At 44.1% G+C, this 25890-nt stretch overlaps 1 protein-coding gene across 1 annotated transcript in view; it reads right to left on the reverse strand.

The window, feature by feature from the left end:
* TMEM135 (transmembrane protein 135) overlaps positions 1–25890 on the reverse strand; it is a 612430-nt gene that overhangs the window by 39881 nt on the left and 546659 nt on the right. Inside the window, exon 7 of the mRNA XM_082245904.1 lies at positions 2573–2614. Within this exon, the coding sequence (XP_082102030.1) occupies positions 2573–2614 (42 nt within the window). The remainder of the gene's footprint in view (positions 1–2572; positions 2615–25890) is intronic.

The following is a 25890-nucleotide window of genomic DNA, read 5'->3' on the forward strand; positions in this document are numbered from 1 at the left end:
CTTCCGCTGATACCAATGATGGGACACTATTTCTTCTACTAATATCAATTATGGGGCACTATTCCTTCTACTGATACCAATGATGGGGCACTATTCCTTCTACTGATACCAATGATGGAGTTCTTTTCCTCCCCCTAATACCAAAGAAGCATTATTTACTCTCACTGACACTAGAACAATTTCCACTCCAATGGCCACAAGTCTGGTCCCCCCTAAAGTCTGAAGGACAGTAAACTGGCCCTTTGTTTAGAAAGTTTGGAAATCCCTGCTATAGATCATAAACATTAAGTATTCATTTTCAACAAACTACTATTACTTTCCGAAATTCACCATCACAGAGAACTGCAACAAATAGCATATAACACTTTTTTTTATTTTATTAAGACATAAAATCCTCTTAAAACAATTGAAGAACAAAAAACCCCATCAAGTGACAACTAAATGATAATGTACTTTTGTACAAGTTTTGCCTGTTGTTATTATTTTAACATAAGATATGTCTAGAATGCGGCAAGATTAAATGCATGGCGACTTCTCAACTACAAACCCAATTCCAAAAAAGTTGGGACACTGTACAAATTGTGAGTAAAAAAGGAATGGGCTAATTTACAAATCTCATAAACTTATATTTTATTCACAATATAATATAGATAACATATCAAACGTTGAAAGTGAGACATTTTGAAATGTCATGCCAAATATTGGCTCATTTTGGATTTCATGAGAGGTACACATTCCAAAAAAGTTGGGACAGGTAGCAATAAGAGGCCGTAAAAGTTAAATGTACATATAAGGAACAGCTGGAGGACCAATTTGCAACTTATTAGGTCAATTGGCAACATGAGTGGGTATAAAAAGAGCCTCTCAGAGTGGCAGTGTCTCTCAGAAGTCAAGATGGGCAGAGGATCACCAATTCCCCCAATGCTGCGGCGAAAAAAAGTGGAGCAAAATCAGAAAAGAGTTTCTCAGAGAAAAATTGCAGAGAGTTTGAAGTTATCATCATCTACAGTGCATAATATCATCCAAAGATTCAGAGAATCTGGAACAATCTCTGTGCGTAAGGGTCAAGGCCGAAAAACCATACTGGATGGCGGTGATCTTCAGGCCCTTAGAGACGGCAGTGTATCACATACAGGAATGCTACTGTAATGGAAATCACAACATGGGTTCAGGAATACTTCCAGAAAACATTGTCGGTGAACACAATCCACCGTGCCATTCACCGTTGCCAGCTAAAACTCTATAGGCCAAAAAAGAAGCCAAATCTAAACATGATCCAGAAGCGCAGGCGTTTTCTCTGGGCCAAGGCTCATTTAAAATAGACTGTGGCAAAGTGGAAAACTGTTCTTTGGTCAGACGAATCAAACTTTGAAGTTATTTTTGGAAAACTGGGACGCCATGTCATCCGGACTAAAGAGGACAAGGACAACCCAAGTTGTTCTCAGCGCTCAGTTCAGAAGCCTGCATCTCTGATGGTATGGGGTTGCATGAGTGCGTGTGGCATGGGCAGCTTACACATCTGGAAAGGCACCATCAATGCTGAAAGGTCTATCCAAGTTCTAAAACAACATATGCTCCCATCCAGACGTCTCTTTCAGGGAAGACCTTGCATTTACCAACATGACAATTCCAGACCACATACTGCATCAATTACAACATCATAGCTGCGTAGAAGGATCCAGGTACTGAAATGGCCAGCCTGCAGTCCAGATCTTTCACCCATAGAAAAATTTGGCACATCATAAAGAGGAAGATGCGACAAAGAAGACCTAAGATAGTTGACCAACTAAAAACCTGTATTAGACAAGAATAGGACAACATTTCTATTCCTAAACTTGGACAACTTGTCTCCTCAGTCCCCAGACGTTTGCAGACTGTTATAAAAAGAAGAGGGGATGCCACACAGTGGTAAACATGGCCTTGTCCCAACTTTTTTGAGATGTGTTGATGCCATAAAATTTAAAATCAATTTATTTTTCCCTTAAAATGATACATTTTCTCAGTTTAAACATTTGATATGTCATCTATGTTGTATTCTGAATAAAATATTGAAATTTGAAACTTCCACATCATTACATTCTGTTTTTATTCACAATTTGTACAGTGTCCCAAATTTTTTGGAATCGGGTTTGTATGAAGACCATCGAACTACAGAAAGGTGAAATGATGTTATGCCTTTTGAATAATAGAGAGTTACCCGACTCCTCTAAACATCACCTGCACCTGTTACTATTCAACTGTGACTTTATCCACAGAAATCCAGGGCTGGACAGAAGAGGGAAACAAATTAAACAGTATGTATGCCCTGGTCTGTTAAATAAACCATTACAAGCATATAAGTTTAATAAATGCAAAAAAAAAAAAAAAAAATGTTATCCCGGCTGCATTCTTCAAACTTTAAAACAATGAAAATATCCCAACAGGCAGAGAATAGGGGCAGGTGGCCAGATCTGATGAGGAACCACATCTCTGAAGTCATTGCCGGGAGTTCAGTGTGTTAAGTGCTACACATCATTCATCCCAGAACTAAACAGTTAGATCCCTCTTCACTGCATGCAAGCATTCTACTTACTTGAGGGCTGAGAAGGCAAATCCTTGGAGGCCATCTTTACATCTGCAATGACAAAAAGGGGATTCCTCATTTGCATAGTCCATTAACACATTTTCACGTCACTTAGTAATTGCATTACTACAGATCTGTGAATAAGCTCTAAAATAGGAAAGAGAAACAAATGGGCCTCAGTATCGGGACTGATCCTCCCGAAATTGTTGGTTCATTTAACAAAAACTCCAGCAAACACAGAAAACCGTGTCAGATGAGAAACGAAATAGCACTGATCTGGTCCACAAACTTCCCCTACTATATACAGACAATGGCAGGTAAAGCAGTAAACAACTATTTATTTTAAAGCGGTATTAAACCCCCCAAACCAAAAAAGTAATATACTGCAGATTACCATTTCTTAGATGTGGTGGCTGCATTCATGTTTCTTGTTTTTTTAGGCATTTTTCCCCTGTTTTTACCTGGTTGAATGGTTAATGGTGTTTTCATGCAGTATATTTTTCTCTATTATTCCTGCAATAATGCCTGATTTATAGTCATAACATCTTGTTTGTTCAGCTATGTCTGCTATTGTAAATTTGTTATGGGAACAGTTGAAAATTGTGTATGCCAAAAAGTATCATGTGATTGAGAGTCATACCGAAGCCAAGCCCCTTTTTGAGAAATTCCCTTTTCTGTTGTTCTAACTGTATATATGCTTGGGACATTTCCTGATACAAAAATGGATTTTTGTAAGATCTTACCGTAAAATCCTTTTCTCTTAAGCTCATTGACAGACGTAGTCTTCTTGATTCTCAAGAGCTGGGTTATGTTGTCTCCGCAGGAGTAGGACTAGGCAGAAAGACAAAACGTTCTGGCTCCACCTTAGGGGCAGTCCCTGAGGGTATATCCTCCCTCTCTCTGCTACAGGGAATCAGTTCTGTTTTAAAGCAGTACAGAGAATTTAACCCAACCCAACTCAATGATAGAGGGGCGGGTACTACGTCTGTCAATGAGCTTAAGAGAAAAGGATTTTACGGTAAGATCTTACAAAAATCCATTTTTCTCTATCGCTCATTGACAGACGTAGTCTTCTTGATTCTCAAGAGCTGGGACATCCAGAAGCAGTGCCACAAATGAGGGGTGGGATTGACAAAATCAAATCCAATCTAGAAGGCCCAATCGGTGCCAAACTAGAAGTTTTAAAGGCTCATTATAAACAAAGAATGAGACTAAAGAAAAATTTTTCCAACGGAAAAAAACCCTCGAGGTAGACCGCTGGTCTCCTCAAATTGCGGCCTGCAAAACCTTGCGGCCAAACGAGGCATCAGACGATGCCATTACATCAACTTTATAATGTTTAGTAAAGGTATGCACCGACGACCAGGTAGCCGCCTTGCACACCTGGACCACTGACGCCTGATGGCGAAAGGCCCATGACGCACTAAGTGCCCGAGTGGAGTGCGCCTTAACAGGGAACGGGGGCTCCCGACCCTTAATAGAATAAGCCTGTACTACCGTCTGTCTGATCCATCTGGAAATGGTCGCGGCAGATGCAGGCAACCCCTTTTTGGGTCCATCTGGGATCACAAAAAGTGAATCCGTCTTGCGAAACGAGTCTGTCGTTTTCAAGTATACCCTGATCGCCCGGACCACATCCAAGGAGTGTAAAGCAAACTCCCGAGGATGACTGGGCTTAGGACACAGGGAAGGTAATACAATTTCTTCATTCAGATGAAATTCTGAAACAACTTTTGGTAGGAAGGATGGATTCGGACGAAGAACCACCTTATCTCTATGAACCACCAGATATGGTGAACGACAAGATAATGCGGCCAGTTCTGACACCCTGCGTGCAGAAGTAATAGCCACCAAGAAGGCCACCTTCTGGGACAACGTAGGTAGAGGAATCTCCCTAATATCTTCAAAGGGAGGTTTCTGAAGAACCGACAACACTAAATTAAGATCCCAGGGGGGTAACGGCGCGTGCACTGGCGGAGCCAGATGTCGCACCCCCTGGATGAAATTCCGCACCAAGGAATGAGTAGCCAAAGGCTTCTGAAAGAAGATAGCTAACGCTGAGACCTGACCCTTGATAGTACTCAAGGCCAGTTTCTGCTCAACCCCTTGTTGCAGAAAGGCTAATATTCGACTAATCGAATAAGACCGAGGACGGAACCCCAACGGTTCACACCATGCAATGTAGGACTTCCATGTGCGATGATAAATCTTTCTGGAAGTCGCTTTCCATGCTTCAACTAGAGTAGGGATAACAGAAGCTGACAAACCTTTGTCCTTCAGCACCTGGGTCTCAATAGCCAGGCCGTTAAAGCCAGCGATCGTAAAGCAGGATGGAAGATCGGTCCCTGAGACAGTAGGTCCTCCCTGAGAGGAAGTCTCCACGGGACATCCGCCACCAGTCTGACCATGTCGGCGTACCAAGCTCGACGAGGCCAGTCCGGAGCTACCAGAATTACTGGAATTCCTTCCTCCTCTATCCTGCGAAGAAGTCTTGGCAGTAACGCGAGAGGAGGGAAGGCATATATTAGCTGGTATTGCCCCCACGGGGCGATCAGTGCGTCTGCGGTTTCTGCTAGAGGATCGCGGGAGCGAGCCACGAATCTCTGAACTTTCCTGTTGAATCGTGATGCCAACAGATCCACATCCGGGGTGCCCCACCGTAGGCACAACTGGTGGAAAACGTCTGGATGGAGGGACCATTCCCCCTGATCCAGAGTCTGACGGCTGAGATAATCTGCCTGCCAATTCTCCACCCCCGGAATGAACACCACAGAGATTGCTGGAACAAATCGTTCCGCCCAGCGAAGAATGCAAGCCACTTCTTTGGCCGCTCGGACACTCTTGGTGCCCCCCTGGTGATTGACATAAGCCACGGCCGTGGCATTGTCCGACTGGATCCGAACCGGGCTGCCCTGGAGCTGCTCGGTCCAGTGAATCAGACAAAGTCTGATCGCTCTCAGTTCCAATACATTTATCGGTAACCTGGATTCTTCCGGGGACCAAAGTCCCTGGACAGATAACTGACCGAGAATTCCTCCCCATCCGGATAGACTGGCATCCGTGGTCACTATCGTCCAATATATTGGCAGAAATGACTTTCCCTGGCTGAGCATTGGAGACCGAAGCCACCAGACCAGAGACTCTCTGGTCTGTTTGCTCAATCGGATCTGATTGTCCAGGGATTCCGGATTCCGATTCCATCTGAGAAGAATCTCTTGCTGAAGAATTCGGGTATGGGACTGGGCAAATGGGACTGCTTCGAACGAAGCCACCATCAACCCCAGAACCCTCATGCAAGTCCGAAGGGAAGACCAGCTGTTGGACAGTAACAACTGGACTGCTGATTGAATCTTTCGGAGTTTCCCTACTGGAAGAAAAACTCTTGTCCTGACTGTGTCTAAAATTAGACCCAGATATTCGAGCCTCTGGGTGGGAACCAGAAATGACTTTTGCTGGTTCACCAGCCACCCGAATTCCTGTAAAGAAATCATAGTAATTTCTATGTTTTGTAGCAAGGTCTGAGGAGACTCTGCATGAAGCAGAAGATCGTCTAGGTAACCAAGGATCGATATGCCTCTTTGGCGCAGAAGTGCCAACATTGGGGCCAACACCTTTGTGAAGACCTGAGGAGCCGTGGCGAGACCGAAAGGTAACGCCACAAACTGATAGTGGTTCTCTTCTACGGAAAAGCGTAGAAACCGCTGATGTCCTGCGAAAATGGGAATGTGAAGATAGGCGTCCTTGATGTCTATGGACGCTAGGACATCCCCTGGATGCAGGAAGGCTGCTACTGTGCGAATGGACTCCATTCTGAATCTTCTTATGTTGACAAAAGAATTGAGTGCTCTTAAGTCCAGAATTGGACGCACTTTGCCCTCTTTCCTGGGTATTGTAAATAGGTTTGAATAAAACCCTTGAAACCGTTCTGTCCAAGGAACGTGGACTACCACTCCTTGTAGTAAATCTGTGACTGCTCTCCGCAGATCTTCTAAACGATCTGAGGATAGTCGGATATTGGAAGGGAAGAATCGCGCCGGTGGGAGAGATCGAAACTCGATCTTGTACCCTGACCTTATGACTTCGCAAACCCATTTGTCCGGGATTCTGGAAAGCCATGGATCCGGGAACCGGCGAAGACGTCCCCCCACCCCAGTTATGGGTGGGGGCGCACCTTCAGGCTTTGGACGGTTTATCTTCAGGTCTGGAGGGGGCGGGCTTTTGCTTGCCCGACCAACGACCCCTGACGCCTGCAGGAGCTTTGGAGGACTTAGTTTTTTCACCTGCGGGACGAAAAAACCTCTTGTGAGCAGAAAAAGAAGGCCCTCGTCTTTGACGAGTTCCTCTACCTTTAAAATTTTGCGGTAAAAAAGGTGCTCTTTCCACCCGTGCGATCCTTAATGATCTCATCTAAGTTGGCTCCAAATAGACGCTCTCCTGAAAAGGGGATATTAGCCAATGCTTTTTTGGAACCTTGGTCGGCTAACCAACCTTTTAGCCACAGTGTACGCCTGAGAACCACTGCTGAGACTGATGCTCGCGCCAATAATGGAGTGGCGTCTAACGCCGCATCACACACAAACTGTAACCCCTGTATCATTTGTTCCAACAAATCTGATACCGCCTGAGGGACCTCTTCTAAGTCCCGGCGTAACCACTTGGTCCATTCAGTTACAGCCTGCGAAACCAGACCAATAGCTATTATAGGTCTGAAAGCTGATCCAATCAAGGAAAACATGGTGCGAGACATAGCTTCTATCTTGCGATCCACTGGATCTTTAAAAGACGGAGCGTCTTCTAAAGGAATAACCGTGGCTTTATTCAATCTAGCAATTGGTGAATCCACCACAGGTGGTTCTGTCCATTTCAGATAACGCCTGTCAATGCGTTTAGAAATAGTAAAAGTGCGTTTTGGCAGACGCCATTCTTCTTCGATTGGATTGCCAAAACATTTGGGCAATGGAAAAACCTTCGCCACTTTGATGCGTTTTTTAGTCCCAAAAGGGATTTCAGTTTCAGCTATTTCTGATGGAATACCCTGTAACCTTAAGGTCTCTTGAACAGATACGATGAGTGCGTTTACCAACGCTTCCTCTCGGGCTATGGCGGATGCCGAAACATCCTCCTCACTGTCTGAAGAGACAGGACCCGAGACACCAATCCCAGATGAAGTACCTGCAACTGCAGAAATGGGCTCAGAGTCTGAATCCGAGGTTTCAGATAATATGGGGTTAGGCGGGGATCGCTTTCTCGCGCCCTGTCCCTGACAAGCCACTTCCACCCGGGACACAAAAGTTTCCATAATAGCTGACAATGATTCAATTGTCAATGGGGTGCTGGAGGATCCCGCAGACCCCTCGAGGGGATCCGGAGGAGATACATGAGTGGCAGGGTCCATGTTAATTCAGGACACTTTTGCCAGCAAAACAAAAAAACTTTTTTTTTTTTTTTTTTTTTGTGTGTCTCCCCCTAGCGCAATAGCGCCCCTCAGAGTACCTGCTTCTCGATCCCACAGAGAGAGAGAGGGACCCCCAAGGCTCACCACCGATGCAGTGCAGCTTCCAACCAACTGCAGTCAGCGTCTGTCTTACACAGACTGGAAGGAGCTGTTTGCTTTTTCCCGGGTAGAAGGACGTGGCTCCGCCCCCTGTGTACGCCTTCCGGCGTTCCCAGCTCTCCACGAGGTAGCTGGGCTCACAAAACATGGCCGCCCCCATAGAGGAGACATAAGACTCCAAAAACATGGCGGCCGGCGTGACCTGAGGACATACATGCACTAGGTCTACAGCAAAATGGCGGCGGACCGCCGAAATCCTTTTCCCAGCACATCCACCTGCATCTCTGCTAAGAGGCGATATATGGATCTACAGGAGATACACTACAAATAAGGTAGGATAATACCTCCTATGTCTGCTGTAATGTTACAGTCTGCTGGGTAGAGTGTTAGCTCTTAAACCAAGTCCACTTCCCACAAACACATGCTGTATTACAAGGGGGACTTGTAAGTATCAGATATATACTGACCATATATGGAGGGGCCCATAATACATACTGCCTCCTAACGTTTACTCACCATACCGAACCGACAGGCACCCTCTCTTCACAATACCCTCTCCACCGGGGTGGGGGTTTGTGGACCACTTCGGACGCCTCGACTCTCTGGTTCCTGGCGTCCAAGCGAGACTTTTAACTCGCAAGGTCAGTCCCTCCACTGGGACTCCGTCGCGGCCGACCCAGCGCGGAGCTCTGGTCTGCACGCGCTCGTAGGCAGAAACCGGGGTGACCACTGGATCTCAACATCCAGCCCGTCGCCCGGCCCCGCATACTTACTTGAATGTGTCGCGGCCGACCAAGCGCAATGCCATGGTCTGCGCGCGCTCGTAGGCCGGCTGGGGTGACCACAGGTGTCGCCCAGTCCGGCATTTTTGCTTGAAGATCTCACAGGAAAAAAACACTGGAGAAAAACTACCTAAAAAATGTCTTTTTCTTAAAGAAAAAAGTCTTTGCCAGGACCAAAAGATCCCAGCAAGGAACTTAGGTCCTTACTCCTGACTAGACAGAAAAAAACTGATTCCCTGTAGCAGAGAGAGGGAGGATATACCCTCAGGGACTGCCCCTAAGGTGGAGCCAGAACGTTTTGTCTTTCTGCCTAGTCCTACTCCTGCGGAGACAACATAACCCAGCTCTTGAGAATCAAGAAGACTACGTCTGTCAATGAGCGATAGAGAAACATACTTTGACTCTACCCTCGTGTGTGTCTCTGTGTGTTCCCGAATATTCGTAGGGAGTCCATTTAGCCATCCGGTTCAACAGTCCCTTACACTGGTGTCCTGGCCAGTAACATACCCCCTGTATTAGAGTGCCTCCACTTTGGATGAAGGAGCACAGGGGGCACAGCAGACAGCAGCATTGTCAGTCTGGGGAAAGGAGAGTGATAGATGTACTAGCAGATATAGATTTACACTAACAAATTGAAGCCAAACTCCAGCTCACACTTTATAAGTAGTTACAGCAGTTTTCTTCCCTAAGGTTTAACATGAATAAGTAAAAGTTGATCATTGTAAGCACCCCTGTCAGTGGAAAATGGTTAGTAGCAACACTCCTAACTGCTACATTTGTAGGAGAGATTGCTCTTTTGAAAAACAACAGACTTACTGGCAAGATCACCAGATGAAAATAAAGGAAAGAAAATCTAAAAAAGAAATTGAATGCAGCCATCTCATCTAAGAAGTACTCTGAAATATAATAAATGTTTGCTTTTGGATTAAAACTGCTTTAACTATGTGATAAGCTTTAAAAATATAATTCATTTTGCCCAAACCAGCTTGTATTATGCTAAAATAATGCCAACTTTATACAAGCTTCATATCCATCAGGGTGCATTAATCAGGAATCCGTATACAATGCGGATATCAAAAACAATAAGTAATGACTACAGTATGCTTATTTGTTTTAGAAGAATGATTTTGCACCAATGAGGTGTGGAAATACAGAGTAAAATATACTGTAAGATACAATTGGTACTGCAGTGCCATTCATTTTGAAGGGCGAACCCTAAAAATCTCAGCACACGTGCATTTTAGTAAACTACAGAACACAGATGGAATAAACCATCTATGTGCTATACTTGGAAATAAAAAGCCGCCATCTAAGGCATGTGCTTGCAGTAATGCAGCCGACACATGTGAAGTGAAACTGGTTAAAGATTACAGCCGATCCAGCTAACACTGCAGCTTTGCAAATGTCCTAAAGTTTTCTATCTCATTTTCTATCACATTAAAAATATCAAGGCAATTATAGTGCTGAAGTTCTGATATTTTTTCACCAGGCCTTCTATAAGAGAAAGACAGTAGGGGACCTGTAGTAGCTGTGTTTGGAAATAACTTCAGATCACTAGAATATTAACAAAAGGAAGAGAGGAGGGTTGGTGTACTAAGGCCATGTCTGAACAAAATGCCAAGGACTGAGCAGGTAGATAGAACTTCCTATGTGCATTTCAAAGTTTAAGCATTGGCCAGTTGACCGGAGAGATTGGTGACATCTAAAGTAGATACAGTTTCTGACTGTGGGCCCAGTGATCTGATATTAGGCAGGCAGATATAGGGCGTCAAACATATGACAGAATTACTAATGGGATAAATGAAATTCAACTGGATTGAAAACCTATTGCCTTAATAGGTGTGGACGCACATTGTGGTATACAGCATAGGTCAATGTGTCCCTTAATATACACAACATCCAGTATATCCTGACTCTTTTATATATATTTGAATTTGGCAATGAAGACCTGATTATATATAGCCTTCAAATAAAGATCTCTCTGGTCAAACTCTCCCTGTATACCTCAGCGCTCGCTGGGGGAAAACTTGCATTTGTGTGGTTAATCACTTGCCGACCGCCGCAAGTATATATACTGCGGCGGTCAGCCCCTCAGAGGCAAAGTGACGTACCGGTACGTCACTAGCCTGTGAGGCTCTGGGGAGCGAGCGCGCGCCGCCGGAGGCATGGTCACGGACCCCCCCCCCGCGCGTGTGACCGGCGGACCCGATGTCCGCCGGTCACTCGGCTATCGTCGGTGGAGAGGGAGAAAGGCAGGTGGCTAGTGTAAACAAGCCGCCTGTCATTCTCCCCTGTATAGGAATAGTGATCATATGGTTCTACTATGTAGGACCGTTGATCACTGTTCCTACAGCTCAAGCCACAGCCAATCAAAGTTAGAATCACGCCCCTAGGGACACACATAACCCCTCCCTCTCAAAAAAAGTTAACCCCTTCACTGCCAGTGTAATTTTACAGTAACAGTGCATATGTATAGCACTGATTACTGTAGAAATGTCACTGGTAACCCCAAAAGTGTCAAAAATGTCAGTCAAGGGTCCGATCTGTCCGCCGCAATGTCACAAAAAATTGCAGATTGCCGTCATTACGCGTTAAAAAAAAAACAACAAAAATTACAAAAATCTTTCCCTTTGTTATTAAACGCGATAACTTTTGCGATTTTTTTTTACCAAACATATGTAGCATAAAACAAATTGGCCGAAAATGTTAAAAAATTTTGATTTTTACTTTTTTTTGGGGGGAATTTCATATAAAAAAATGTGAAAAATATTGTTATTTTTGCAAAATTGTCGCTCTTTTTTTTCTTTATAGCGCATGATCAAAAAATCGCACAGGTGATCAAATACCACCAAAAGAAAGCTCTGTTTGTGGGAAAAAAAGGACATCAAATTCGTTTAGGTACAGTGTCGCACGACCGCGCAATTGTCCGTTAAAGTCACGCAGCGCCGAATCGCAAAATACCCCCTTGTCAGGAAGGGGGTAAAATCTTCCGGGGCTTAAGTGGTTAATCTTCCTGGTTTCCCAAGCCCTGATGAAGCAACGTAAAGCGAAACACGTTGGCTTTTGAGGAGTATTATAGTACTACTATTATAGTACTTACTATAGAACCACAATCTATGTCATTTCATGTAATTGGGGTTATGTTGTATGTATAGGAGATGTACGTAGCATCTATATTTTCTATGTGTATAATACATTTGGAATTTTATATAATTTGTTGTATGCTCCTCTCTGGCCTGTATAGTCCAACCAAAACCTTCTTTCTCTAATTCGATATACACTACGGATGATGGCCTGGTGATTGCCTCATATTTTCAAAAACTAAAGTTTAATCATTCTATTTGGACTTTAAAAACCCTTTTGCTGGCAGCGTAACGGACCTGGCAACAGGGGGTTTCACACACAATCCGGTGGCTGCAGCAACCAGTTTGTTTGTAAAACTGACAGTCAGACTCCTGCCTGTCAGGTGAAAGCATTCGGGCAGCAGCACTGCCATCTCATTGCTTCCACACACCCCTGGTTAATTAAACAAGAGCCAATTAACCTACCAGCATGTCTTTGGGGCGTGGGAGGAAACCAGAGTGCCCGGAGGAAACCCACCCAGGCACAGGCAGAACATGCAAACTGCAGGCAGGTAGTGCCATGGTCACTATTGGAACCAAGTTTTACAGACAAGAGGAGCTATACAGAGAGGTTCCAGAGGAACCTAAAAACACATCTTTTTTTGGAAATGTCTCAGAGATGCGAAACAAAAATTACACGTGACCTTATTAAACTATAAAGAGGTCTTATTTAAATACACTTAAAGTATTACCAACATGGCAATATTTTGGGAATTTGTCACAACAATAGTGTCATGCAGTAAAAGCATCAGAAAAAAACAATGTGAATTTGCTGCATGCATTGCTATTAACCACTTTACGACCGCCCGCCGCAGTTACACTGCGGCAGGCAGCCACTCCTGTGTGAACCACCGTAGGTATACGTCGGTCGCACGCAGGCCAGTGGGCCCGTGCACGCAGCACCCCCACTCGTCAGCGGGGACTCCAATGCATGGTGCAGGCAGCTCCGGTTGCCGCCTGACACCCGCGATCATTCCCTGCTGAGTGAGAAAGACGGGCAGCTGTTGTAAACACAGCTGACCGTTCTCCCTGGAATGATCGTAGAGCGCCTGTGATCCTTCTATATAGGAACATATGTGACCATTTCACAAGCCACGCCCACACACAGTTAGAAACACTCCCCTAGGCTCACATTTAACCGCTTGATCACACACAGTGTTAACCCCTTCCCTGAACGTGTCATTATTACAGTAACAGTGCATATTTTTAGCACTGATTACTGTAGTAGTGTCACTGTCTCCCCAAAAGTGTCATAAATGTCAGTCAGGGGTCCGATCTGTCCGCCGCAATGTTGCAGTCCCGCAAAAAATCGCCTCCATTACTAGTAAAAAAAAACAGTAAAAATGACATAAATCTTTCCCATAGTTAGTAAATGCGATAACTTTTGCGCAAATCAAAATACGCTTATTGCGATTTTTTTTACCAAAAATATGTAGCAGAAAACAAATTGGCCTAAAATGTTAAAAAAAAAAAAATATTTTTTATTTTTTTTTTGGGGGGGGGGGGGTAGTTATATAGCAGAATGTGAAAAATATTGTTTTTTTTGTTTTATTCAGAATTATCACTATTTTGTTTATAGCGAAAAAAATTAAAATATTGCACAGGTGATCAAATACCACCAAAAGAAAGCTCTATTTGTGGGAAAAAAGGACATCAATTGTATTTAGATACATTGTCGCACGACTGCGCAATCATCCGTTTAAGTAACGCAGTGCCGAATCGCAAAATATGGCCTGGTCATTAAGGGGGCAAATCCTTCCGGTCTAGAAGTAGTTAACAAGGATAGTGTATCAGGGTTTTTTTTTTTATGAATCTAGCATAAGTGTTCTGACTACATACACTCCGCTATAAATGTCCCTTTTGTGGTTTGCAGTATTTTATTACACCACTAGATGTCACTATACTCCATGTCTGAGTAGATGCAGAGACCGCAGTAGCATTTTTTACATGGATATGTGTACATAGAACATTGATTTTACAAGAAACCAGATCTAGAGAACAGTAAAATGTGAACACCATTTTATGCCTTGCTCGTGCCTGTCTGGATCGGGGTCACACTGGGTCTGAACACAGTCACACAGGGCTCAAGTTTCTATCCAACTCACAAGTGTTGTTAACACCACTCCTGGACTATTTTTCCAATATCGGGTTTCTGCTCAGTTTGAGCGACTGACCCCGAAAATATGTGTAAGATAGACGCATGGTCTCCAAGCAATTCCCTATCCTGCACTGATTTCTGCCGAATCTTTGCAGATCTCTAGTAACCATTACAGGAAATGAAAGAGCCACAGATAAGAAATTCACTTGAGGAGTTCTGTACTTCTGCTGGCCTAAAGCTCGCGATATACTTCAAAGTGGGCAAAATCAAATGTGACATATACATAGGATGAAGTCTGTCAACAGAATTAACACAACAGTGTGTGCTTTTCAGAGCCCCCTGTAACATGGTTATATTGCCTTCTTATCCGGCTAGTAGATCCATAATTTTACTATTTCTTTTAACTGAGGACCCCTTGATAACTTCCTATTGGACAAAACGCATTGGGGAGGAGACACTAGTGCTGACGTCAGGCAACTGTTCAATATCGGGTCGATAGTGGCACTCATTGTCATATAATTCTTTTCATTTTGGCTTTTAACCACTTCAGCTCCGGAAGGTTTTACCCCCTTGATGACCAGACCATTTTTTTGCGATTCGGCACTATGTTACTTTAACTAAAAATTGTGTGGTCATGCGATGCTGTACCCAAATAGAGCTGTCTTTTTGTGGTATTTGATCACCTCTGCGGTTTTTAGATTTTGCACTATAAACAAAAAAGTGCGGCAATTTTGAAAAAAATATATATATATTTTTTACATTCTGCTATAAAACATTCCCAATAAATGTAAAAATGTAATTGTTTTATCAGTTTGGGCCAATTTGTATTCTGCTATATATTTTTGGTAATCCCAAAAAGTGTATATTAATTGGTTTGCGCAAAAGTTATAGCGTTTACAAACTATGGGATAGATTTTTGGACTTTATATTTTTTTTGTTGTTTTTATTAGTAATGGCAGCAATCAGCGATTTTTAGCGGGACTGCGACATTGCGGCGGACAAATCTGAAACAAAGTGACACTTTTTGGGGACCAGTGGCACCAATACAGTGATCAGTGCTAGATAATATGCACTGTTACTGTATAAATGACACTGGCAGGGAAGGGGTTAATACCGGGGGTGATCAAGGGGTTAAGTGTGCTCCTAAATTGTGCTTACTAACTGTGGGGGGGAGGGGCGGGGCTCTGTGACAGGCACACAGAGATCGGTGTTTCAGCTTAGCTTAGACACACAATCTCACTGTGCCTGTCTGACAGGAGAGCCGCCTGCTTTGTTTACATAGGCAGGCGGCTCTCCTGTCAATTTCTCCGAAGACTGCGGGAGGCCGGTGACGATCGCGCCCGCTCCTCCCGCGGTCTGGCTTCCGTGGTGCGTGTCGCTGAGACCACATGCACATAATCACGTAGATCTACGCGATTATGTGCAGCTGAGCCACCCTGCCGCAGTAAATCTGCGTGGGGCGGTCGGCAAGTGGTTAACATACAAATCCAATAAATTTTACACTATAGCAGCGATGGCGAACCTTGGCACTCCAGATGTTTTGGAACTACATTTCCCATGATGCTCAACTACACTGCAGAGTGCATGAGCATCATAGGAAAAGTAGTTCCAAAACATCTGGGGTGCCAAGGTTCCCCATCACTGCACTATAGGGACTTCATCTTGCTCCGGGTGAGCTTTATTTACCACAGCTACATCTGGATGGTGCTTTCCTCACAACAGATGGTGGATTTACACTGAGTGCGTGTTTGCTACTGTAACGGCAGCCAGCTTTTCCGCTGAGTGTCCATTTCACAGGGGTGCGGTGGATGATTCTGGAGCACTGTACTGGATAACTTCTTCACTTTTCAAGACGCCATCAATTTTTTATGCACATCTTTGCACTGAACTTTGTACTTTCACCAATAAGTTTATATTGCTGATCCTATAATGAGATTGTGCATATAAATCTAGATTTTTCACCATATTGTTTTTTTATTATTGATTTTCGTTCAAGATTGGACATACAGTGGGTACGGAAAGTATTCAGACCCCCTTAAATTTTTCACTCTTTGTTATATTGCAGCCATTTGCTAAAATCATTTAGGTTCATTCTTCTTCCTCATGAATGTACACATATCACCCCACACTGACAGAAAAACACAGAATTTTGGACATTGTTGCAGATTTATTAAAAAAGAAAAACTGAAATATCACATGGTCCTAAGTATTCAGACCCTTTGCTGTGACACTCATATATTTAACTCAGGTGCTTTCCATTTCTTCTGATCATCCTTGAGATGGTTCTACACCTTCATTTGAGTCCAGCTGTGTTTGATTATACTGATTGGACTTGATTAGGAAAGCCACACACCTGTCTATATAAGACCTTCCAGATCACAATGCATGTCAGAGCAAATGAGAATCATGAGGTTAAAGGAACTGCCTGAAGAGCACAGAGACAGAATTGTGGCAAGGCACAGATCTGGCCAAGGTTACAAAAAGATTTCTGCTGCACTTAAGATTCCTAAGAGCACAGTGGTCTCCATAATCCTCAAATGGAAGACGTTTGGGACGACCAGAACCCTCCCTATAGCTGGCCGTCCGGCCAAACTGAGCTATCGGGGGAGTAGAGCCTTGGTGAGAGAGGTAAAGAAGAACCCAAAGATCACTGTGGCTGAGCTCCAGAGATGCAGTCAGGAGATGGGAGAAAGTTGTAGAAAGTCAACCATCACTGCAGCCCTCCACCAGTCGGGGCTTTATGGCAGAGTGGCCCGACGGAAGCCTCTCCTCAGTGTAAGACACATGAAAGTCTGCATGGAGTTTGCTAAAAAAACACCTGAAGGACTCCAAGATGGTGAGAAATAAGATTCTCTGGTCTGATGAGACCAAAATAGAACTTTTTGGCCTTAATTCTAAGCGGTATGTGTGGAGAAAACCAGGCACTGCTCATCACCTGTCCAAAACAGTCACAACAGTGAAGCATGGTGGTGGCAGCATCATGCTGTGGGGTGTTTTTCAGCTGCAGGGACAGGACGACTGGTTGCAATCGAGGGAAAGGTGAATGCGGCCAAGTACAGGGATATCCTGGACAAAAACCTTCTCCAGAGTGCTCTGGACCTCAGACTGGGCCGAAGGTTTACCTTCCAACAAGACAATGACCCTAAGCACACAGCTAAAATAACGAAGGAGTGGCTTCACAACAACTCCGTGACTGTTCTTGAATGGCCCAGCCAGAGCCCTGACTTAAACCCAATTGAGCATCTCTGGAGAGACCTAAAAATGGCTGTCCACCAACGTTTACCATCCAACCTGACAGAACTGGAGAGGATCTGCAAGGAGGAATGGCAGAGGATCCCCAAATCCAGGTGTGAAAGACTTGTTGCATCTTTCCCAAAAAGACTCCTGGCTGTATTAGATCAAAAGGGGGCTTCTACTAAATACTGAGCAAAGGGTCTGAATACTTAGGACCATGTGATATTTCAGTTTTTCTTTTTTAATAAATCTGCAACAATGTCAACAATTCTGTGTTTTTCTATCAGTATGGGGTGCTATGTGTACATTCATGAGGAAGAAGAATGAACCTAAATGATTTTAGCAAATGGCTGCAATATAACAAACAGTGAAAAATTTAAGGGGGTCTGAATACTTTCCGTACCCACTGTATATATGTGTAGGAATGCCGCGGCGATGGCCCAATGTTTTTGCTTGAATGCTCGGTGACAACGGATCTCTCGTGAGTGCAATGGTTTTAATATGCTCAATAAATGTCTTTTAATGCACTATTGGAGCATTCTTTTCTTTTGCACATGATTGATGCCTCCCTCACCTACTATCATCTGGAGTATCTGGGGATTGTTTTATAGCTGAAGATTGTATCTGGAGTCCCATACAGCTTCCTTCTGATATTCGATCAGATGCCTGCTTGACCACTTATAATTTGGTGGTCATGTCATTCTGGTAAGGAGATCCCTGTATCACCTGGGGTGTGAAGTGTGTTCATTCATCCTTACAAGTCACCCCTGTCTTCTTGCATGACTTCTTGACTTCTTTTCTTTTGGAATGCTGTCTCCTGGGACTATATATATATATAAAATCTATTGCTTGCATTTTATATATTTTGTCCTTCATGATTTTAGCGCTGCACTATTTGTATCAATTATTGTTTTGGAAGCTTGTATTTTTCCAAGTGCTAGCAGCTTCCCTCATTGGCACAGTGTTATATTTTCTGTTTTATATATATATATATATATACATACACACATTATTTTTTTACTTTAACACTTTTGGACTTTATTTCAATGTATTGTCCATTTATAACACAGTATTCACATTTCATTTTTGTTCATTTACTTTTGGCGCCACACACTTTTTTTTAAGATTATTTATAAGTTTGGTATATTACTTGTATGCATTGGTTGCTGCCCCACCACAGCCCAGAGATGCACCTTTTTTTCCGTCTTAAAGCGTTCATTTAACTTTACAGAAAAAAAATGAAAAGGTGAACACACACCGTACACCCTCTCCACCTCCCGCTGTACTTACCTCTGTGGATGCGGAGCTGTCAGTTCCCACACAGCTGGTAAAGCGGTCCCTCTTCTTTCTGCAGGACTTCCTGGACAGATCAGAGCAATTCTGAATGGTCAGCGCCACCGCAGAACATCGCTCCGATCCCTCTGGAAAGTCCTGCACAGACAAGAGAAACCCCACCCTCCCACACCTGTACTCTATCAGTGTCCACTAGATAGCAGATATAGGAGGAGTCCCTTATAGTGCAGTTGCACATCTCTCCCAGTAAGGAGTAAGTATCTCCAATGGTTTGAGAGGCTGGATTCATCCTTCTTTTTATGGATAGTGTAGGACCCACTGACAATGGGATACTTTGACGTAGGGGTGGGCTTGAGCACGATATGGCCATATGGTGGGACTAAATCCCCATTTTTATTTATTGATTGCCTTTATATTTGATAGTCATTTCTTTTGCATGTGTGCGCTATTCTTTTTCAATATGCATGTCGCTTGGTTCATAGCTGCACCAGCTTTAGAAATGCATATTCAGGGTGTGCCCCCCCCCCCAGCTCCTTGTTTGTACACAAGAGAGAATAGAGCAGGGATTTCAAATCATCAAACCGCTTCACCAGCTGCGTGGGAACTGATAGGTCATCATCCTACACAGGTAAGTACAGCTGGAGGGGGGGGGGGGGGGGGAGAGGGTGTACGTCGTTAGCTCACCTTTTCAATTTCTCCTGAAACGTTGAATACATTAAATGGCTTGTTTTATTTATTTTTTTCACACTATCTTATTTTTTTTCTGTGCTATCCAAACCTTTTCACTTTTTATGGTTTATTTTTTCCCATCTGATCTTTTATAATGGAGCTTGCTAAAAGAATTATTAAAGCGGTAGTATCCCGCTTTTTGACACTTTTACCTACAGGTGGGCCTATAATGTAAGGCTTACCTGTAGGTACAAATAATATCTCCTAAACCGGCACGGTTTTGGAGATATTTACAGTGCATGCAGCCGCTCGCGCGAGCGCTCTGAAGGTCTGGGGGGACCTTCAATTATGTTTGCCGGAGCTTGCCGGAAAAAATCACTCCCGCGCGCATGCGCGGGAGTGACATCATCGCGGCTCCTGCCAATCATCGCGCCGGAGCCGTCTCTTCCGGCCAATCAGCGCGCCGGAGCCGCCGAACCCGGAAGAGACGGCGAGGGATCATGGCAGCGCCCGCAGCGATGTCCGGGGGTCCGTGTCGGGGCTTCGTTTTAAGGTAAGTTACACATAATGGGCTAGTATGCGATGCATACTAGCTCATTATGCCTTTGTCTTGCAGGTTTTTTTTTTTTTATTTTTTTATAGGGTTTACAACCGCTTTAAATGTGGCACAAATAACTTTTAAGGGGGTTGTAGGGAGCACAAATATGGGAGCACTGATTTGTAAAGGGGCTGTAATAGCAGTGATCTCTAAGGCCCCTTTCACACGGGCGATCTGATCCGATCCACCTGTCAGTTTTTCAGGCGGACCTGATTGGATGCTCCATGCATGCCTATGGGACAGCGGACGTCTGCGGTGACATCTCCCACGATTCTGTTTGCACAATGTTACCGTGATTCGGCAGGCAGAAATCACGGCAACATCGCACAGCGTTTGGGGTGCCATTGCAAATCAGTGCAAATCGCGGGACACCTGTGCATTGCCCGTGATTTGCAAAGGCACTCCAAACGCTGTGCGGTGTTGCCGCGATTTCCACCTGCCGAATCACGGTAACATCGCGCAAACAGAATAACGGGACACATGACGCCCAAAAAAGGTACAAGAGCTTCTTTTGTGCGTCATGCATTCTGCGATTCTGTTTGCGCGATGTTACTACGATTCGGCAGGCGGAAATCGCGGCAAAATCGCACAGAATTTGGGGTGCCATTGCAAATCACGGGCATCGCACAGGTGTCCCGTGATTTGCAATGATTTCCAGATTGCAGGCAGAGTCGCGGTGATTCTGCCCGTGATGCCCTGCGCCCACATGTGAACGTAGCCTTACAGGCTGCAGTGTAAAAAAAAAAAAAAAAAAATGCACATTTTTTTTTACCTGCCAAATTGTGTGCATTTTTTTCTTTTACAAAAGGTGAACTTATCCTTCAAAACCCAAGGTTTAAGTTGTACAATATATGTAAACAAGTGTGGAAGCCACATTGCCTAGTCAAGGCCCCTCTGAGTAATGTGGTCCCTAACACTACTCTAGGGGAGCCTCCACGTTGGAGCATACATGACAATTGACTACACTGAGGCCAGGTATTTCTTTGTATATGCAAAAAATGTACCTAGCCTCAAGAAAAAGAAAAGAAGAAATCTAATGCAACCACCACATCTAAGGACTGGTAGCCTGCACTATATTACATTTCAGTTCTTGGGTTTAGATACCATTTAAGTGACAAACAAATGAAAGCCTCCAGCTAATGCTTTTGAAGCCGTTATAGCAAAAGGTTTTCATTTCCTTTGGGAATAAAGGTTTAAATCATATAAATATAAATGCTAAAAGCACCCCTGGCAGCTATGTATAGTTTGTCCCAACCATTGGAACTGTCATTTTTTTTTTTAGACAATTTAGCCTGTATGCAAATGTGAAGAAAAATGATGGTATAGCTTCACCATACCTTTAATAAAGGCAGGAAGAAAAATCCAATTGGTTTGGGGGAAGAAGAGTCTCTATTCTGTTCCAAATTCAGATTTTCTCAGGTAAGGATAAGGGGTAGCTGAACACGGCACCCAAAACTTTCATTCCGTCACAGATAAATGAATGGTGGGCCATTATGACACCATCATTATATGGTGTTTGCCATTTTTTTTTTTTTATATATACGAAAAGGCTTGTGATTTTTTTCGGAGGCACTGGGGCTATTATATGTGTGTCAGTTTAGATACAAATTGCACTTATATTCAAAGGTGAGGAGAACCAATGTGCTACCCGAGGAAGACAATGATAAATAAATATGGATGTGCAGTATCAGGCACTGTGAAAGGTGAAAAAGCAGCCATTCCTATTCGGTGTCCCCACCGTGTAAAACAATGTGTAAAGGAAAAAATTGGCGCTAATTCAGAAGAAGAAGAATGAATAAAACGGACTACAAGTAAGAATGTTCAAAACAAAAAGATGGATCCATATAGTGAATACTAGAGTGAAGAAATGGATGATAATCAATCGCACTAATAATCTTCACAGATACAATATAAAACAAATGTGAAATATACAAATAATAGTAAAATATAAATCACACGAAAAAAAGGTGTATAAAAGTGCACAAGTGCATAAGTGCAGATGAAGGATGAGCTGACAACAAACAGCAAAACAATGAGGTGCGAGTCAGCAGGAGACTATCATCATTAGGAGACTAATGATGATAAATAGAATCCACCCGTGTGCAATCAAGTCTCCGTATAAATGCACCTGCACTGTGATAGTCTCAGAGGTCCGTTTAAAGCGCAGAGAGCATCATGAAGAACAAGGAACACACCAGGCAGGTCCAAGATACTGTTGTGGAGAAGTTTAAAGCCGGATTTGGATACAAAAATATTTCCCAAGCTTTAAACATCCCAAGGAGCACTGTGCAAGCGATGATATTGAAATGGAAGGAGTATCAGACCACTGCAAATCTACGAAGACCTGGCCGTCCCTCTAAACTTTCAGCTCATACAAGGAGAAGACTGATCAGAGATGCAGCCAAGAGGCCCATGATCACTCTGGATGAACTGCAGAGATCTACAGCTGAGGTGGGAGACTCTGTCCATAGGACAACAATCAGTCGTATACTGCACAAATCTGGCCTTTATGGAAGAGTGGCAAGAAGAAAGCCATTAAATCCATAAAAAGTGTAGTTTAAAGTTTGCCACAAGCTACCTGGGATACACACCAAACGTGGGGAAGAAGGTGCTCTGGTCAGATGAAACCAAAATCGAACTTTTTGGCAACAATGCAAAACGTTATGTTTGGCGTAAAAGCAACACAGCTCATCACCCTGAACACACCATCCCCACTGTCAAACATGGTGGTGGCAGCATCATGGTTTGGGCCTGCTTTTCTTCAGCAGGGACAGGGAAGATGGTTAAAATTGATGGGAAGATGGATGGAGCCAAATACAGGACCATTCTGGAAGAAAACCTGATGGAGTCTGCAAAAGACCTGAGACTGGGACAGAGATCTGTCTTCCAACAAGACAATGATCCAAAACATAAAGCAAAATCTTCAATGGAATGGTTCACAAATAAACATATCCAGGTGTTAGAATGGCCAAGTCAAAGTCCAGACCTGAATCCAATCGAGAATCTGTGGAAAGAACTGAAAACTGCTGTTCACAAACGCTCTCCATACAGCCTCACTGAGCTCAAGCGGTTTTGCAAGGAGGAATGGGCAAAAATTTCAGTCTCTCGATGTGAAAAACTGATAGAGACATACCCCAAGCGACTTACAGCTATAATCGCAGCAAAAGGTGGCGCTACAAAGTATTAACTTAACGGGGCTGAATAATTTGGCACGCCCAATTTTTGAGTTTTTTATTTGTTAAAAAAGTTAGAACTATCCAAAAAATTTCGTTCCACTTCATGATTGTGTTCCACTTGTTGTTGATTCTTCACAAAAAATTACAGTTTTATATCTTTATGTTTGAAGCCTGAAATGTGGCAAAAGGTTGAAAAGTTCAAGGGGGGCGAATACTTTCGCAAGGCACTGTAGTTGTAGTGTGTTTTATTCATTCTTATTCTGAATTAGTGCCAATTTTTTCCTTTACAAATTGCACTTTATAGTAGTTAAAGCGGAGTTCCAACCATTTTTCTATTGTGCAGTAATTTCCATGGCCATCCACACTACTATTCTAAATTGCAATATTTTTTTTGAAATACCATTTTTCTATTTTTTTCGTGCAGCACTTCCGGCTCTGGTCACCTAGGCGATTAAGTCACAAGGCCATGGACTCCTGCGATATCGGCATCATCTATCCCAGGAATCATTGGAAATCGCCTAATACCGAAATTTTGCGTGATTTCCATACAGGGAATGGCGTGAACGGGAGGAGTTAGGCGCTATTTTCGACTAAGACTGTCTGCTAAGAGGAAGTGGAGCCTCTCTGCTTGGGACCAGCCAGAAAGAAACATCGCCGCGCTGTGGCATTGCTGCACATGCGCGAGATCAGGAGGTGCATGCTGGGTAGCCAACTGCAAAGAATCCTGAAAATGAAGACAAGCAGGCTTCAAATGCCAACAACAGCAATGGACCCTGCCTGCTTCCGAGATCTAGTTAGTTTAAAATGATTTATTAAAAACAAAAAGGACCACATTTCTGACAGTATCCTAATGCTGCAGTGGAAATAGTAACAAATACAGGTGAGCTTTTAGAAAAAAAAAATCAAGTGGGGGACTGGAACTTCGATTTAAAGTAAAAAAAATTTACAAAATGAAATGCAAAGCTAAACCATAAGGTGCTACGGCATATTTATTTATTTTTTTACAGCATTTTTTATTTAGGACTGTTTTCCCAAAAAATCTTAAAGTGGAAGAAAAGCCTAACTACCGTATATACTCGAGTATAAGCCGAGTTTTTCAGCACATTTTTTTGTGCTGAAAACGTCCCCCTCGGCTTATACTCGAGTCAAGGAAAAAAATGTCCTCTCCGACGGGTTTAAGGTTTAAAAATGGCGCCGCCCGTCGCATACATGTTACCGCGCACGCGCCGCCGCCGCCGCTCGTGTAATTTCGGCTATTCCCGGCGCCGCTCGGGAGAGGCCGGGAATAGCCGAAAGTATACGAGCGGCGGCGGCGCGTGCGCAATGACGTGTCGGCCCCGGGCGGCGCCATTTTTAAAATGAAGGCGCCTCTGGAACAGGTAAGTGAAACAGCTTCACTACCTGCCATGGGCTGCGGGCACACTACGAGGGATGCAGTGCTGCGGGCATGGTCCACATGTACCATGCCCACAGCACTGCATCTCCTGTAGTATGCCCACAACCCCGGATCCTCTAGTACCATGCCAGTACCCTGCAATCTCCTGCACCATGCCAGTACCCTGCAATCTCCTGCACCATGCCAGTACCCTGCAATCTCCTGCACCATGCCAGTACCCTGCATTCTCCTGCACCATGCCAGTACCCTGCATTCTCCTGCACCATGCCAGTACCCTGCAATCTCCTGCACCATGCCAGTACCCTGCAATCTCCTGCACCATGCCAGTACCCTGCATTCTCCTGCACCATGCTAGTACCCTGCAATCTCCTGCACCATGCCAGTACCCTGCATTCTCCTGCACCATGCCAGTACCCTGCATTCTCCTGCACCATGCCAGTACCCTGCATTCTCCTGCACCATGCCAGTACCCTGCATTCTCCTGCACCATGCCAGTACCCTGCATTCTCCTGCACCATGCCAGTACCCTGCATTCTCCTGCACCATGCCAGTACCCTGCATTCTCCTGCACCATGCCAGTACCCTGCATTCTCCTGCACCATGCCAGTACCCTGCATTCTCCTGCACCATGCCAGTACCCTGCATTCTCCTGCACCATGCCAGTACCCTGCATTCTCCTGTACCATGCCAGTACCCTGCATTCTCCTGTACCATGCCAGTACCCTGCATTCTCCTGCACCATGCCAGTCACCCTGCATTCTCCTGCACCATGCCCGCCGCCCTGCATTCTCACCCTAGGCTAATACTCGAGTCAATGATTTTTCCCATCTTTTTGTGGTAAAAGTAGGGGTCTCGGCTTATACTCGGGTCGGCTTATACTCGAGTATATACGGTATATCTACAGTATCTTTAAAAATGTTCCCTCCCCCTTCTTCCTACCTATCCTGTATAAAAAGACTTACCTTTTATCCACTTACGTAATCCCACAGCTCCGGCTCCCCTATGTCCATTATGCAGCTGCTGCAGGGGAGAGGAGTTAGCTCCAACAACAGCTGGGTGATGGCAGCATATTGGTGAAGTCACAGCTCCCAAAATTCACAGCCCCTGTTGAGCGCTCCCTTACACAAAACTGCAGGATCACACGATTGGCACGGAATAAAAATAGTCAAGTTATCATTGGAAAACATGGGGAACTTGCCATGCGACTTTGTTCCCCATGTTTTCCAATGATAACCATTCATATGTGTGCGACTTAAAGTTGCAAAGACTTCATAGTAGTTCATGAACTACTTTGGTCCAACTTTCATGCAACTTGAGGGCCATAGACTTCAATGTTAACTCTCAAAAGTTGCATTAAGGCTTCATTCACATGTCAGCGTAGCGAAAGCGAGCAGAATCACCGCGA

Source organism: Pelophylax lessonae, assembly GCF_965119305.1.
Source record: "Pelophylax lessonae genome assembly, chromosome: 2".
In the NCBI taxonomy this organism is placed as follows: Eukaryota; Metazoa; Chordata; class Amphibia; order Anura; family Ranidae; genus Pelophylax; species Pelophylax lessonae.